This window comes from Drosophila miranda, chromosome 2, assembly GCF_003369915.1.
Source record: "Drosophila miranda strain MSH22 chromosome 2, D.miranda_PacBio2.1, whole genome shotgun sequence".
Taxonomy (NCBI): Eukaryota; Metazoa; Arthropoda; class Insecta; order Diptera; family Drosophilidae; genus Drosophila; species Drosophila miranda.
In genome coordinates this window covers 33,278,486-33,296,524 of record NC_046675.1, presented here as the reverse complement: position 1 = coordinate 33,296,524, position 18,039 = coordinate 33,278,486, and the positions used below count along the sequence as shown (strand labels likewise).

Here is an 18,039-nt window from a genome sequence, read left to right as displayed (position 1 = left end):
TGCAAGACAGCTGTAGATTCAAAAATGTAATCGACTATCGGCGGTTATTTATTGCAAGACAAAAATATACAAATTCTTTTGAAATTTACATATCCTCCACACTGTACTTGTATGCCTCGTCCTGCATCGCCTTGCGCTCGTTCTGCTTGTCGAACCAGCGCTGCTCGTAGCCATTGGAACGGTCCACGCCATCCCAGCGGTAGCCGGGACGAATGCCATAGCGATTCTCCGGAAAACTGCCCTCGTACTTGAGCATCACGGGCTTGTTGTCCAGCTTGTCCTGTTTCTTGCGCTTCTGCCGCATGTACTCCAGCATGGGATCGTCTGCGTGCTCCTGCTCCCGCAGATGCCGATCCAGATCCTCGTCGTTGGCGTAGCGGGCCACTGGCTTCGATGCCTCATGGGCCATTTCCTCGTGGCGCACCTTTAGGTCCTCGATCTGCTTCAGGCCCTTGCCCCACCGGTCGTACAGCTCCTTCTTCTTCTTCTCGTGCTCCTCCTTGCGCCGCCGCTCGGCGGGATCTTCCTCGGCCGCCTCGCGTGCCCTGCGTCCGCGTCTGCCCGTGCTGCGCATTTGAATCTCGGCATCGCGGCCCGACAATTCGCTGGACATTTGCTCGAACAAATTGTGCTCGCGGCGACGCCTCTCGTCCGACTCCTTCTTCAGGGACAGCGCATCCTGCAGGCCCGCACTCTTGCCGTCCAGTGTCTTGGTGGCCTTGGGTTTGTGCGTGGGTGGAGGCGATGGGGAGGTCGAGGCCTTGGCCCAGCGACTCTTTCGTCGCCCTGGCGGTGATTCCTCTTTGATGCGGGGTCTGCGTTCCCTGCTGGCAGAGCGACGCCTTCTGGGTGGACTCTGATCGGAGTTGCGTCGCCTACGGGGCGGAGATTGGTCGCGTTTTCTGGGCGGACTCTGATCCGAGTCTTTTCTCCTTCGATCTGACGATTGATCGACATCTCTGCGTCTTCTGGTCGGGCTCTGGTCGGGACTGCTTCTACGCCCTTTCCTGGGCGGGCTCTGGTCGGGACTGCTTCGACGGCCTTTCCTGGGCGGGCTCTGGTCAGAGTTGTGGCTCCTGCGACGCCTGGGAGGACTCTGGTCAGAGTCGCGTCGCCTCCGTGGAGGGCTCTGGTCGGGACTGCTTTTACGCCCTCTTCGGGGTGGGCTTTGATCCGAATTGACGCGTTTCCGTAGCGGTGGGGATTGATCTTCCTCTCGTTTACGCCTAGGTGGACTCTGATCTGGGCTGCCTCGCTTCCTACGTGGTGGACTCTGATCTGCAACTCTTTTTCTCCTCGGCGGACTCTGATCAGGACTACGTTTTCTTCTCGCTGCAGAGGAATCCCTCTTGGGACTCAGATCCCTTGAGGTGCTGCGTTTTTCCTGCTTGATTTTGATGGCCAGGGGGCTTTGGGCAGAGCGCTCTTTCTTTGTTTTCACTACAGTGGCTTTTCGACCCCACCTTTCCTCTTCATCGTCCTGATCCGCCGGCTCCTGATTGATTCGGACAGCAGAGGCCTCCTCTTTGTTGTCCTCCTCTTTGACCTCGTCCTTGACGGCAATGTTGCGCCACTTGCTGCGCACGGCATCTGAATTATCCTCGATATACTCGCCCACTATTTGTGGTGCATCTTCGCCGCCCAGCAACAGATCTTCGTCCATTTCCATGCCGTCGTCTTCGTAGGCATCGTCGTCGATTATTTTCACTTTGGCCGTCTTTTTGTGCTTTTTCTCCTTCTTTTTTTTCTTCTTCTCCTTGTCGCCGGACAGATACTTCTTTAGGTATGCCTTCTGGTCGATTATCTTGCCATTTTGCATGGACATTTTCAACAAGTTTATAATTAATTTACTAAAAAACGAGGTTGTTTACGTTTTATCAAGAAGTTGTTTACAGTGTGACCGCGAATTTATCGAAATATACCCGACACTCAGAAATATACCAAAATATACCACCTCATCTTAAAAGTATACTGAAGTTGCATACGTTTCGATACATCGATATGTATTTTAATGTTAGTGACATCAGTATATCTGTGCGATAGCTTGGCGGTTTGTTTTGAATAAGAATTCTAGAGGAAAACTTCGCTTTTTATAATTGTTGTTTCTAAACAAATATCATAAATACGGATGTTTTTTGGGATAAAATTCATTTGAAAATAGTAGATTTTTCATGCAAAGTTGCCAGCGCGCTGAAAAAATGAGTTCTTTGACAGAGTTGCCGTACTGTCATAAAAAGTAAAAACGTGTGGCATTATCTGGCAGTCGAAGGTTGGCGCGAAAATTTGGTCTCTTAACCCATTAAGCGCCATGGTAAAGATGATCTGCAAGGAGAATTTTCATGGAACTTAATATTTTGTGGGTTACCTAAAATATGTAATCTCTGAATATATAGGTTTCTCAGTGTTCCGAAAAATTATAATCTCGCAATAGTTTTGTAGCAACACAACGGACCTTTTATAGGTCCAAGTGAGTTTGGGGGCGGGAGGCTCTTATCCCCCCCCTCCCGGCTACCGCCTTAACCTAACCTAATAGTTTTGTACAGTTTTTGACAAAATTTCATCAATATCGTACGGCCCGTTATGGGTTAAAACAATTAAAACATCAAATCAGCTTTCAAATCTTAAAAGGCTAATTAGAAGTAATGAATAAAGTCTTATTGTCAAGAAAAGTCTTTTCTTTAAATTTTTGGTATCCTTAACCCCATCTCGTTCCCACCAACAGGTGTCCACAGCCACACACTGCTTTCTTTTTAAGAAGAGGGAGTCAAAAAGAAGCAGAAAGATTCGATCACGCCGCGTTTCAGTCCGGCTTAAAGCGCAAAAATTCGATAGATCAACCGGAAAAAGTGGTGGAATATATTGTAGTGCAGTGCAGTGAAGGGTAGAGTAGAGGTGCAATGTTTAAACATTGAAAATGGCAAAAAAAAATTCTGTTTTAGTGCAAGAAAAAAAGCGTAAGCAAGTGCGGAGGCGGCCCACGAGGCAAAATGGCGACCACAAAGCAGATCGGCGTGGAAAAAAAAGTGAAAAAACATTGAAAATGGCCAAAAAATAGTGTTTTTGTATGAGAAAAGATGCAAAAGGCAGATCAACGAAAGAAATATGCGGCAATATGTGAAAGTGAAGTGCAATAAGTGTTTTCTTTATGTATTTATGTGTATCATCTATAATATATATACATACATATGTACATATATACCTTATTTCGTGCATCAAATTTTTTTTCTTGTTCAAAAATCAGCGGAGCACCCTTCGATTCCAGCGATGAAAAAGGCCCAAAAATAGTGTTTTAGTGTAAAAAAAGTGCATAATCAAAAGTGGTGGCGGTCACAAGGCAAAATGGCGACCAGAAAGCAGATCGGCGATAGAAATATATGCGGCAAGGTGAAAAAGTGAAAGAAGCGGAGGCGGTCACGAGGCAAAATGGCGACCAGAAAGCAAATCGGCGAGGGAAATATGCGGCAATATGTGAAAGTGAAGTGCAACAAGTGTATTTTGTTTATGTTACAAAAATATTTAAACACCTTATTTCATGTAGCAATTTATGTTTTTTCATGTGCAAATCATTTGATTCCAGCATGGAACGAGGTGTCTCTCACTGGAAAGAGAAAAGTGCTGGAAAAAAGCAGATCGGCGGCAAAAGGAGAAGTGTAAAAGGAGTGCGAATAGGAAAAGTGTGTCACGTTATCATGTTTAATTATTTTTTTGAGTGTCTCTTTCGTTCATCGTAGCCTTCAAATCGTCGTTCGTCATCGTCATAACGGAATCGTCGGCTTATACGTTCATTTTTTCATACGTCTGATTTTTTTTTAAATCTAAATAAAACCAAAAAAAGTTGCGCCTTGTGTGGGTAAGTTTTACTGTTACATTTTATTAACTGTTGCATTGTTTGCCTCTCCTCTCCCACGCACCAACTCACACTCTCTCCCGTTCTAGCGCGCACTCATACATTCATGTCAATGCATACAAATGGAATTGATATTAGTGTGTGAAATATTTAAGCGCTCAGAAGGGCAATATACGACTGTGTGGGTGTGAGTGGAAGCTGTGCAAGGGCTTATGTGTGCACAAGGTGTGGTAGTTAAGGTGAGGTATTCTCATGCTCCGAAGTGATTTGAAAGCTAGATTTGGCGCTTGCTGCCTCTCTCTCCCTATCTCTTCTTGTCGCTCAACTCAAAAAAGATGCAATTATTTTACGAGCAATGATTCTGAATACCTCACCTTATTGAAATATATCTTGTTTTTGGCATTTGCTTTCCCATCAATATCTTATATTTCTGTGTCTGCGTATGTGTTTCTTTTCTGTTTTAGAGTGTGCAAAAGGGAAATTTCTCTTCCAAAAATGTCATCAGTTTATATTCGTGGATTAAATAAATTTAAACTTTAAAAAGTAGGGTATTTAAGGAGAGATAGGGTTAAAGGCGGAGGGTTAATGTGGTCTTTTGCTGTCACTTATGGGCAAGACATCCTTTTCTGCCAATATTTTTGGTCACAGCCCAAAACTTTACGATGAATACTCACCAGAGGAACCAATAGAGAAGGCAATGCGCGTGTTTTGATTCAGGCTCCAAGGCAGCCAGGGTTTAATAGAAATTTGACAAAATTTGGGTATATTTTAATTGTGTCGGCAGAAGGCAAGGTTTCCGACCACAAAAATCATATTAATTCCAGTCCTGTCTGTTTGTCTATCTCTTGGAAACCCTAGATCTTGAAGACTATAGCGGTAGTGTTTATTTTTCGCTTTGTTTCTGAGATCCGCCCCGCTCTGTTTTCTCATTAGTTTGAAGTCTACACAAAAATTTCTCTATTCAATGCCGAAAACGACTGATCTCTGAACTTTGTTGTTTACCGAAAATTTGTCCCACATCTAACTGGTCTCATAAATTAGACAGGCACACAGATACGTACTCTGTATATGTGTTCATCAGCCCAAAACCCGAAAGTTTTGCTTACTGGAGAGCTAACCAGCATATAAATTTGACAGCAACGGGAAAAAGCAGCGCAAAATTAACAAAACCAACACAATTTTCCCCAAGCACACACACACACCTTGGAATAAACAAAGAATTTTCATAAACTTGCAGCATGCTTTTCCACAGCCACCATCCAACGCCGCCGCCGCACAGTTTTCCACAGGCAAAAAGTGAGGAACCACACGAAATATTTCGTCAAGAAAAACGAGGCTACTGCCAGAAAATTGCGTCAAGTCAGAATTATTTCTTACGCTGCGCCGCGCCCCGCACCGCCCCGCCCCGCTGCACTGCTGGGGTTGGAGGGCTGAAGGAGAACTAGGGAGTAGTTTTTGCCCCTTGGTTTTTATCATATGAGTAATTTTTAATTAAAATTTTAGTTTGGCTTCGACTGGCACGAAAAAAGGGCGATGAAACCACAAAAAAAACGCGCAGAAAAAAGGGTCTTCCTTCAAATTAGTGTCATTCCTTTGGAGAGTTATTTTAATTATTAAAAATATATATTTGAATTTTTTTTTGCTTAGAAGTAAAGGTTCGAATATTATACGTGCAGCCGCTTTAATAAACCTTTTTGAAAGGCCCTACAATTATTCCAAAGCAAACAATGGGTATTACTTTAATTCATTGTTTTTTTGAATTCAAAACTATTCAAAATGCCTCCCAAACAAAAGGCTTTAGATACATTTCCACCTTTGATTACCTAAAAACCAATCAAATAAATTTTCCCTTACTTTTTTCATTATCTGTACCCAAAAAAACACGACAAATGTTTCATTTTTCAGGCAATTCTTGAATCAGTTCAAAGTTCAGTCGAAAATTGCCTTAAAGTGGTCTGCCCTCTATCCTCCCCGTCCACTTCCACTGCCATTTCCATTTCCTTCCATATTGAGGTAGTAGTTCTCGTAATTGCATGTTCGGTGTCTTGTCTGGAGTTTAGGGCCAAAAATTAAATGTAAATTTGCAAAACACAGATACTCGTACTCGTCCATGTGTGTGTGTGTGTGTGTGCGGGAGTGTATTGGCACTTGTCTGAAGATGCTTTCTCTCGAGAGAGAGGGGGGACATGGTGTGACTGGTGACAGTCGTGGACAGATTTATAGGTACTGTGTTTGTGTTCTTGGGAATCGAAATTTGTGGAATTTATGTGCTCAAATGGAAACGGAAATTAATTGTATGGGATAATCGAATATATTGTATTCGATTTTCCAGTATTTCAAGTACTCGTTTGAAGAGGAATATTATTAATATTTGTGTGGAATATATTTTACAGTTTGTGTATTTAAGTAGACCTTTAAAAAACCGAATTAAATGGCTTTTACTTTAGAAAATAAATTTAAAAATGATAAAATATTTTAAACGAATAATAACTAATAATAATAAAAAATTATAATAATTATAATAAATAATAATAATCATAATAATAAGTAGTTATCATAATAATTAAAATTAAAAATTATAATTAGAATAATAATAAAAAATTATAAAAATAATAATAAAAAATAATTATAAATAATAACAACTAATAAAAGTAACAAATTATTATAAATAATAATAAAAATAACAAATGATAATAATATAAAAAAAAAAAAACAAATTATAATAATAATGATAATACAAATAATAATCAGTAAAAAAAGCGAAGATAAATCCTACAAAAATGCTTTATATTAAAATATTTTTTAATTCGTAAAAATTAATAAAATATTAAGTTTTTCCCGTTTACATGGGAAAAGTCATCTGTTTTTATATCAAATGTGAATCGAAAATATATATAATATAATTTAATCTTTTTCGTTTACACTAGAGATTGATGGAAATCAAAACTTGTGATAATATTATAAAAAATTAAAAACTAAATATCGAATAAGTTATATATTTGTGACAACAAGGCTCTCTAATATACACTTCCCATTGGTTGGAACCCAACCTTAATAATATTCCCAAGTGTTGCAATATACTCCTTGCAACACTTGCAACTCCTTTAGTTCATGCCACAAAAACACCTCAACAATGTATTGGCAACACAAAATTAAACTTGAAAATTTATTTTAACAAGGAAAAGTGGGCCAGAAACGTAGAGATGACACTTCTGTGAGGAGGCAAAGAGAGAGAGAGATCCACTCGCATGGCTGTCAGGGTACTAATATCTGAAGAAGACCAATGTTGTCCCCCCCCCCCCCCCCCCACCCCCCCGTCTAGAACTGGGATGGAAGGAACCAACAATGTTATTGATACCCTCAGCCCTACCCCCGAATAAACAAGAGGAACGGAACCCTTTTGGCAAGCAAATTCCCTCGAGCATATTGTCTTTCTCTCTCTGTCCCCCCCATCAAGAGAGAGAGAGAGAGAGAGAGAGAGATTGAGCCTTCTCTGATGACAATAAACCAAAACTTCCAGCTGTTTATTAGCATGTTTCTTCTGTGTGTTCCATTCTATATATAGACATGTATATCTAATGCCAAATTGACAATGATGATGGGACTCAGAATGGGGGTGGGGTAGAGCGATGCTGGGGCAAGTGGGGCAGAAGTATCGCTTTACAAGTGGAAAAATTCCTTTAGGCCAAAGTGTGCATTAAGAAGATTGTTTTACTATTGTTGTAAGACACCCAAATATCTATACACAAATATCCATACACAAGGCATAGTCTGTGTGTATGTGTGTACCTTAACTACATGAATATTGGATGGGGGCACTGAGAGAAATTTAGGAGTGAGAAGAAATATCTAGAGGGAGTAGAAGACAATTTTAAAGTTGTATTGATTTTTCAAAAGAAGTTCTTGTAAAATATGAAGTACAATAACTAAAAATATTCCGTTGAGATATATTTAACATTTTTAATATTTAAATAATTTTTGAATTAAACATTAAATTAATTATTTTAAACTCAAAATTCAAATAAAATTAAATTAAACATTTTTATAGTTAATAAACCAAAAATTAAATTAAATAAATGAATTGATTAATTAATATATAAAAATAAATAAAATTAAAAATCTAAATAACAAATACATAAACTAAAAAAAATGTCAATTAAATAATAAATTAATTCAATAAAAATTAAAAATATATAATAAATGAAATATAAAAATTAAAATAATAATTAAAACAATTCATGAAAGAATAAAATTAAATAGATACAAAAGACAAATAAATAAAGTAACTAAATACAAACTAGAATTGAATAAATTAATTTAATAAAAGTTAAAAATATATAATTTATTAAATATACCTACTAAAAAAATAATTAAAATAATTCATGGAAGAATATTATAAGATTTTACGATGTGCTCATATGTGCGCTTACTTGAGAATATTTTTATATATTATAATAAAACATATTAACAATATTTTTAATATTTAATATAAATATACATTTTTTAATTTTTATTTTTTTTTAAATATTCTTAAGCCCAAAAATATTTAGATATTTATAGATATAGATTTTATAGATTTAAAATCTAATTTTTGCCGGAAATACCCTTATTTTTTTACGCCAATCTTCCCAATTGTTTGTCTTTAGAAATAAGAAAAAGATATGTTCAAAAAGCGATGTTTATATTTTATTTTGATTTTTCAAAAATTTCGCAAAATCCACAAACAAATCCTTTGAAAATTTCTCCCAGTGTTGATTCTACACGAAACTTGCCCAAAGGCAGGATGCTGCCGCTGCCATCGTTGTCTTCTTTGCCTGCGTCTTGCTTCCTGCTACTTCGTCATGTTTCCCCCTCCCCCTCCCTCCTGCGTGTCCCCTGGCTGCCCCGCTCCTTGGGTTTTCTGTGGCAGCTTCCTTGGTGTTGTCATTCCACTCAACAAAAGGATTCAAATTTCATTAAATCTCATACAAAAGTATCAAAATGCCATTGTTGTCATGGCACTACCCTCCTCCCCCATCCCCTCCACCCAGCCACACACTGCATTTGCCAGGACCTCTGGCACATATAGAAGGAGGCACATTCTGGTGGGGAATGGAAGGCTTGAAGTCTCTTTAGCTATTAGTAAATGCTATTACTTTGGGGGGCCGCCTGCTTTTATTCGATTTACGTTTGAAGTTGCGTCCCATATGCGTGTATCCTTGGAGGAGCCAGGCCTGTGTCCTTCCTGATCGGTATCTCCCGTAATGAAAAACTTAATAGACAGACGACCGGCTGAAGGCTGAAACAATCCTGGTGTTTGTTTTTTTGCACTTTTCTTTCTCGGTAATTCCAATTCCCGCCCTGTCTTCTAGATAATCCCCTTCTAAATCGTATATTACTTTCGATTTACGCGTATGGGCTTTTCCCATCTTTGGGTTTCGGTGAGAAAATCACACCTGGCTGGTGGCAATTTACGGGCTAAGCGGATTACTTTCATTCGAACGGAGACTTTTTGGGGGTGTCTATTGATTGTTGGCATATGAATCGGTCCTCAAATAAATGGGGATTCATGGGAGCAAAGAGAGAAAGGGTGTAAAGAGAATAGGCAGAGATTTCTTATAGATTGGCACTGGCTAAACGGAGAGAAGTCTCTTTCGTAATGAATCACAGGTTCGGGGACACAAAAAAGGCAGAGTACGGACACTGGACAAGGCATAGATTGAGGGCGATCGCGTGGCAGGAGAGTCAGTCATTCTGCCTATAAAAATTATCCCATTTGGGATCTACAAAGGTGCGACGTAACGATCATGCCACAAAATGGTGTGGAGACACTAGTGGGCGGAGACCCGTTTCTTCAGCATCCTTCAGCTGCTCAGCAGATGGAGCTCTCAGACCCACTGCACAACGCTGGATATTCAGGAGGTGGCTCCGCAGGGGAGCTGCTGATCCAAGGAGCAGCCCTACACCATCAATGCCCACTAACTGGGCTGCCTGGATAAAGGGTATCCGCTCTCTGCTGATTCGAATGCCCTGCTCATGCCCGAGTATCCAGTCCTGTAGATCCTGCAGAGCATCCACATGCACCACATGCGCCATTGGTTACTGCAACATCGAATATTGCAGCTCCTAAAGTTTTTGGCAAGACGCGACCTGTATCTCTAACCCGTCGAAAGGGGAAATCAAGGGGAGCTGAAAGTATTCGAATGATTCTCGAATGGACTCCCGCGATAAGACGAAAATTGGTAACCTGCCGGCATTGCGCGCTTTTTCACTGGTGATCGGTGGCGTTTTTCGTTTCCTGCACCTGCGAGCTGGAGTTTTATTTTTGTTTTTTTTTTAAATTTTTTTTAAATTTATGTTTTTAAATTTTCATGTTTTAATTTTTAGTTTTTTTATTTTATTTAGTTTGTATTTTTATTTTATTTTTCTATTTTTGTTTTGTTTTTTATATTTATTTTTCTATTTTTTTGTTTGTTTTTTATATTTATTTTTGTTTTGTATTTTTTTTTTAAATTTATTTATTTATTTTTTGTCTTTGATCGGTTTTGGAGTAATATTATTTAAAAAAAAAAAAAAAAACAAAATAAAATCCTAATTATAATAAAGTATCGAATCGAATGGTATCTGAAATTACCAGATACTTTGATAGTACCAGCAGAGCTCCAGGCAAGGCTGGTTATTGCAGCATTGTTTTTGTTTTGGTTGATGTTTTGGTATAGCTGTCAAAGGCTTGCAAGATGTGATTTGCATTAGAAAGGTATCTTACAATATATAATGGTATAAATAAATTTATTATAGAATTTAGACTAAATTTTATGCAAGTGTGAACTGAATTTTTATTTGTTTAACAAAAAAGGCTGCCCTGACAGAAATTCTAATTGAATGACAAATATACTCGTATGACATGTGATGTGATGTGGCAGAGATCTCTTTAAATTTAGCTTGAAATCTCGAATGTTTGCTGAACAGGGATTTTCCAGGGAAAAACTAAGCCAGCCGCAAGAGAAGCGGTTTAAGCTATCTAGTTTTCATTTTCTATTTAATTTATATTTATTTCTATTTATAGTGAAATTTATATTCCACCTGTCACGAACAGGCTTGTTCGTGGCTGTCTTTTCAATTTATTTCCCAATCTACACATTTGGCTATTCATAAGCTTATTTTCAGCGCTTTTCACTCGACGCCCCACCCTTCACATTTTCCATAAAGCGCGCAGCAGCGTCGACAATTATTTCAATCAACTCCAAACAGACGGAAAACCTCAAGAATGTTTGGGGGGTGGCAAGCGAATGCCTAATCATCCACCCACATAAGAACCCACCACGCCCACGCCCCCACCCCCACCCACACCCCCTACGGCTGCAAAAGATGTCTCTCTATTGCTGGAAGCTTTTCGGTTTTTTGGGGGTTTGAAAGCAAAACTTTTCAAATGGCTTTCGCATTAAAAATCACTAAAATACGTTTTTACGCTTCAGTGGCGCTGTCGTTATGTGACAGACTGTACTTATACATACATATGTGTGGCATGCCCCTGTTTCTGTGTGCCAGTGTTTGAAGAATTTTCCCACCAGTCATTGGTGTTTGTTCCTAGAAAATATTCGATTCTGCAGCCATAAATACACTTAAAAAATCCTGGAAATAAACATAAAACTATACCTTAACAAAAACCCATTAAATCTGCCAAGTTATCAGCATTTATAAGCCTTTAAAACTAATCTTTAAGTAAGGAAAACCCTCTTAAAATCAACTCCAAATAATTCGAATTAAGAATTTCCAGCAAAATAATAACCAAAAAGCGTAAATAAATTCAATAAATTACGAGAACTTTTCGTCATTTATTTCGAGGCTTTTTCCAACAATAAAATGAAGCCCAGTGAATAAAATAATCCCTCAAGTCGGGCAGGAAGATGCCTTTTAAATGAATTTCGAGAACAGAAACACACATGGCGTATGTGTAATATTTGTGGGGCGAGTCAATGATTTGCGGTTTTAGCATTTGGGGCGGAAAAAGCTTATGGAAAATTAGTTTAGTTTATAGTTTTGTTTACAGCAATTTTATTGTGTGGCCAAAAGTTTCGGAGCAATCATTTTGTGGTTTCAGAACTAGAAGAAAGACCAAGAATAAACGGAATTTGGGCCTTAAACGTGTTTAATTCCAAGTTTATTTTTACTTAAATTGTGGGGGTTTTTATTTGATTTTAACCAAGTTTTTTGAAGCCACGGGAAATGGGAAATTATTTTCTGTAAAGTTTGACTTAAATTTCCTATTTTTTTCCAATGAAAATTTGTCTGCAAAAAAGCATCCTTTTCCGCAAGATAATGATCCCTTCAATCTGATTGTGCTTCAATCTTCCATCATCTGCTTTCGTCGCTGCCGCTAGCGTTTGATTCCTCCATAAGAAATCACGTTCGAGGCAGATTCCACATGTCAGCGGAGTGGAGCGAAGAGAATGAGAGCCACAGAGATGCCACCAATGCGCCACGCATGCCACTAATGAGGCTCGTTAGCGTGGTCATCCAGGAGGTCACCATTCCCATCCCCATCCGCAGGCCCCATTCGGCGAGTAATGTATGCAACAAGCCAAATTGTACAAATGTACCAGGCAAATCGATAAAGTAATTTGAAAATAGCCCCCAGAGAGGGGTCACTGTGCCACCCACTGCTTGTTCCACACGTGTCCTGTCCCCGCTGTTCAGTGCTTGTTTCCCGAAATCCGCGAACATTTGGCCACATAATTTTGTTTGGCAGAGCAGCACGTAGTCGATGACGGAGTCACTGAGGCCAGAAGAAGGACAGATCGGAGGACACGACTGCCAGAGTGTGATCAGAGGGGGAGGACTGCCACAGACTGTGTGTGACCAGAGGGTGGAGTCATTCTGGTTCCGTACCTGATGGGTTCGTTTCGCCTAATTGAGGCGCCATCTTGTGGTTATGCCTTCTACGTGCGTTTGTCGCACGTTTGCCTAATTAAAATTGCATTTTTCCTCCGTTCGTCGTGTGGTGTGCGCTGGGGGGAGACAGGTTATTGATATGACATGGATATATGCACATACATACATATGTATACCCCGAATACGTACGTACTCGTATGTATTTAGCATATAACGCACTCGTACATGTATTTATCGTGGCACCAGTTGGCTAACGTTTATTGCTGGCAGCCAGGTCATGTTTTGGCCATATTTTTGAGTCCCTCCTCAGTGCGTTTTGATGGAGTTTTTGATGGGGGCGGTGGCGTGGAAAGGGAGCTGATGTTTTGGGAATGCTAAAGTCGGAGGAACTAGAAAATCCATACAGAAGTGAACACATGATACAATGGTATTTTTAAAAGTGTTCTTGTAATTTCTAAAGTTGTATGGCATTTTTCTAGTATTTTCTCATATATTAGAGAATTTTATGGTTATTTTAAAAGAGTTTTCAGATGTGTTTCTAGTATTTTTAATGTTTTTTCTTTTATTTTCTGGTATTTTTAGGTATTTTATATATCTTGTGTTTTTAGTATTTTTATAGTATTTTTGGTATGTTTAGAGTATGTTTTGGTATGTTTATAGTATGTTTTGGTATGTTTATGGTATGTTTTGATATGTTTATAGTATTTTTTATATTGTTATAGAATTTTAATTTTATTTTCTGGTATTTCATAGTTTTTTTCTAGTATTTTCTGCTATTTTGCTTTATTTTTTTTTATAGTATTTTCGGGTATGACTTTAGTATATTCTGTTTTGTTTGTAGTATTTTCTAGTAGTTTTCGGTTGTTATCGAGTATTTTTGGCACGTTTATGGTATTTTCTGATTTGGTTTGAATATTTTCTGGTATTTTCTATTGTTTTCTGTTATTTTCTAGTAGTTCTGGTATTTCCAGTATTATTTTGTATTTTTTGTGTTTTTTTTTGTGTTTCTAGAACTTCCTTCTGTTTTCTAGTATTTTTATAGAATTTTCTGGCTTGTTTTTAATATTTCCGTTTCGTTTTTAGTATTTTCTGGATTGGTTTTAATATATTCTGGTATTTTCTATTTGGTAGTATTTTCTATTGCTTTCTGTTATTTTCTACTAGTTTTGGTATTTTCCAGAATTAATTCGGTATTTTTTAGTATTGTGGTATTTTCCAGTATTATTGGTATTTTTTAGTATTTTGGTATTTTATAGTATTTTCCTGCGTGTTTCTAGACCTTTCTTGTGTTTTCTAGTATTTTTATAGACTTTTCTGGCTTGTTTTTAATATCTATCGTTTCGTTTTAAGTATTTTCTGATGCATTATTTTATTTTCTGGTATTTTTCCAGTATTTTCTGATCAATTACTGTGTTTTCCGTTTGGTTTCTAGTATTATCTAATGCATTAGTGTATTTTCTGGTATGTTTCTAGTATTTTATAGTAGTTTTCTGGTGTTTTATAAAAGGATTTTCTTCTGATTAACTTATTAGGCAAAAACTAAATGAATAAATCCGTTCTCAAAAGTAATATCGTACTGAAAGTAGAATACCGCACATCGAAAGTATCTCAACACTATCGCTCCCTTAAATCTGAAACTCAATACATATATCCTTAACTATTAAGCAACAATTCCAATCACAAACTTCTGCCTGCCATTCAACATTAATCGCCCGATAAGAATCTATTTCCTTTCGATTCAATTAATTTATTTTGGCTGGAGTTTCCTCTAGAACGCCGCTCCTACCGGGTACTACGAGTGTTTAATATTCGCAACAGCAAACCGGTAGGTTAACAATTAGTTAACATGCCTTTGGGCTTCCATTGGCCATTGTGTTACATCATTATAATTGAAATCAATATCCCCCAGATTGCTCCAATGATTGAAGGGGGGAAGGGGGAGGTGGCGGGTCTGGAGGAAATGCAGTAACGCAAAACGGATGCTGCCTGTCAATTGGATTGCATTAAAATGGCGTGCGAGTCTTAACACCATTAATTACATCCAGCAATGAGTCAATATTATGACAGTTGCAACTGTTGCAACAAAACCCCAGAAAGGGCAGGGATCCAAGCTGGAGTTGGAGACGGAGACCAGCAAGGACATCGTCCATCAATTAATTAGGCCTATCCACTGGTGCTGGGGATATCCGTTCTTCAACCTTTTAAGCATTTCACTAAATTTGATTGATTTTATGCAGATGTTGAAAGGATGAAGGTGCGCCCTATGGGCTTTGATTCACATTGAGATACAGATGGGCCGGACCGAGTGGAGGCAGTTCCTTGTGGGGGCATTGTGTTTGACACGTGAAATGAGCAGTGCTACAAGGCTCGTCCAAGGAGGGTTGGTCGATACACAATACACAAGAAGAGTGGCACTGGAATTGAGATTGAGACATGAACTTGTTCAGAAGTGGATTGGGAGATGGCATAAAGTTCTGGAGTAAAGCTAAAGACATCGTAGGGACAACATTTCCATAAAATACCAGGAAAATACAGGAAATTATCAAAAAGTTCCAGAAAAAATACTAAAAAAAATACCAGATAAATACTATACAAATACTTTAAAAATACCATATATATACTAAATAAATACCCGAAAAATACTCTAAAAATACCAGAATAATACTAAAAAATACCAGCTAAATACTATAATCGTAGCAGAAAAAACACTATAAAAACAGATAAATACTAAATAACTACCAGATAAATACTAAATAAATACCAGAAAAATACGAAATAAATACTAATTAATTACTAGATAATTCTTCAAAAATACTTGATAATTACGAAATAAATGCCAGTAAAATACTAAATAAATACCAAAAAACACTGCATAAATACCTTCTGATACACTAAACACTAAAAGTACTAGATACATACATATATACAATAAAATTAACAGCTAATACTAAATAAATACTAAATATATACATATACCATACACCAAAATACTAAATAAATACCATAAACTATAAGAAACTCAATAAAATACTTAATAGACTAGAAATATAGCAATAAAATACCATTAAAACTGTACCATTCGAATTTATTAATTTGATCGTAGATCCAAAATGAAATCCAGAAAAACAATTTAAAAATTTGAAATAAAAGAGGACTCGCCAGGGTTGTGGCATCTGCATCGGAATTAATCATCCTCATCGCTGCTAGTATTGTCGTCGTCGTTGTGGTAACCATCTCCGGCAGCATCCTCATCGCTGGACTCGTTGTTCTCTGAGCTGCTGTCCAGATCAATGCCATTGATGTGGGTCTCCGGACACTGGGGCTTGGTCACTGCCAGACTAGGCTCGTCCCCCTCGACGGGCATCTTATTCCAGAGCGGACTCCTACCGGGGGTGCTCTGACCAGGGGACCTGTTCTTGCAGCCCATCAATTTGTTCAGATCCAGGCCGTCGCGGGCTTTGTTCCTTGATGGCATCGTGACAACAAACTCGGGAACATCGAAAGCCTTACGTTTGATGGCTGATTTCTTGATGGTTTGTAGCGATGATTTTTTCGATGGCGGATGCTTGGAAGCTATCGATTTCTGTTTGTTCATCGCTTTCTGTACGTCGATAGGTTTCTCATCCTGATACTGCTTGTAGAGCGTCTCGGCCTTGTTCTGCTTGTCAATGTAGGGCCCCTCTTCGCCATGTCCTGGGGCATAGCTAACCTCCGGTGGTTCCTCCTCGACGTAGTAGTGCCTATCGGGTATATCGGATGAGGCATCGCTATGCTCATCGTAGCTGGGAAGCTCATCCGACTCTGAACTATTGACTGGGGGCCTACTCTCCGGCGTCTCCTTTCGGGGAGTTGCAAAAGATGCCTTTGGATTCTCTCTCATTTGAGTCTTGACAACGGTGTCTGGATTTTTGATCTGGCCTTGAGTGAGTTTTCGATTGTTTTGCACCAATTTCGAAACGGGAATATTCCAATCCGTTTTGGCCGTTTCCTTGAGGGTACGCAGAGTCTCGAGCTTTTCCTTCAGTTTGGGGCAACGTTCGGGTATGGAATTCTCAGGGAGTTGTAGCCTACGTCCAGATATCTCGGGGAGTTGGATCTTACGTCCAGATATCTCTGGCAGTTGCTGCTTCATGGGCTTCTCTGCTAGTTTGGGCTTCCCGGACTTGTCTGGTAGTTGCTGCTTCCCGGACTTCTCTGGCAGTTTGTGCTTCACGGATTTCTCTGACAGCTGGTGCTTCACGGACTTCTCTGGCATTAGGTGTTTCATGGCTTTCTCTGGCATTAGGTGCTTCATGGCTTTCTCTGGCAGTTGGCGCTTCATCGTTTTCTTTACTACTGGCAGTGGGAGCTTTACAATCTTCTTTGGGGTCACTTTTAAGTTCTTCTTGGGAGGACTATCCTGATATCGTAATACTAATTGCACCAAAATGGGAACATCCTTCAATTGGAATTTCCCGGAAAGTCGCTCTTCGATCTCCTGGCGTGGGAGGATCTTCTCACCCGTCTCCATCTTAAATGTTTCCATTGTATGCCTATAGCCGAACCATTCAAAGTACTCCATCATCAGTTGATTGATGAGACTCGATAGACCATTCTCCTTGAATGAATCATGGCCTAGGGCTACCCCAGGCCCCGCCAAAGGCTCATCTTTGCTGCCGCCTAGATTCGTCTTGATCATCTTGAGGACTTTCACATGCACTCCACTGCGCAGGGCCGACATTGTGCCGTTCCGCTCGAACTGACGCTTGATGCTGTGATGTATCAGATGCTCGTACACGCTGGGCTTTACTTTGCCTTCTTCCGCACTCATCGTTCCTCTCTACGAAAATTTGTTCGAATTCGGAAAAGAAAAAAATAATAATTATTAACTAGAGAAATTTTTCGTTGTTTCAATAGGTGTATCTGAGTGTATCTACACAATTTTTTTTTCTACTTCTGATTTGTACATTCTCTAGACTACTTTTGCAAGGGTAAATTTTTGAATTTTCGAATTTTATTTTGGAAATAAGTTGGGAAATTCAGTAAATCAAGTGTTTCAGTCGAACTGAATTTGGAAATTTGCCATTCACTTGTTGCAGTGCCTGTCACGTGTAAGCGTCCAATTGGCAGTCACGTGTAAACGTTAAGAACGTGGAATTATCAGCCACACGGGAAAGTCAAATTTCCAGTCACGTGTCAACGTAAATTTTTTAAATTTTTGTCGAATGGACAGTCACATGTGATCGTAAAAAAATAACAGTCACACATGAATGTCGCATTGCGAGTCACATGTGCACTTTCAAATCGTCACTCACTCGAAAACATCAAATTGACGAACTGCC

General features: G+C 38.9%; 2 protein-coding genes across 2 annotated transcripts; both read right to left on the bottom strand.

The window, feature by feature from the left end:
- Positions 1-25: 25 nt before the first annotated feature.
- On the bottom strand, positions 26-1,915 carry LOC108156301 (BUD13 homolog). The gene has a single exon (XM_017287685.2). The coding sequence runs from the start codon at positions 1,823-1,825 to the stop codon at positions 86-88; it is 1,740 nt and encodes a 579-aa protein (XP_017143174.1). The 5' UTR covers positions 1,826-1,915; the 3' UTR covers positions 26-85.
- A 13,871-nt stretch (positions 1,916-15,786) lies between these two features.
- On the bottom strand, positions 15,787-17,670 carry LOC108157757. Its single transcript, XM_017289938.2, has one exon. It carries the CDS (start codon positions 17,526-17,528, stop codon positions 15,903-15,905), a length of 1,626 nt encoding a protein of 541 aa, XP_017145427.1. The 5' UTR covers positions 17,529-17,670; the 3' UTR covers positions 15,787-15,902.
- Between the last annotated feature and the right edge of the window lie 369 nt (positions 17,671-18,039).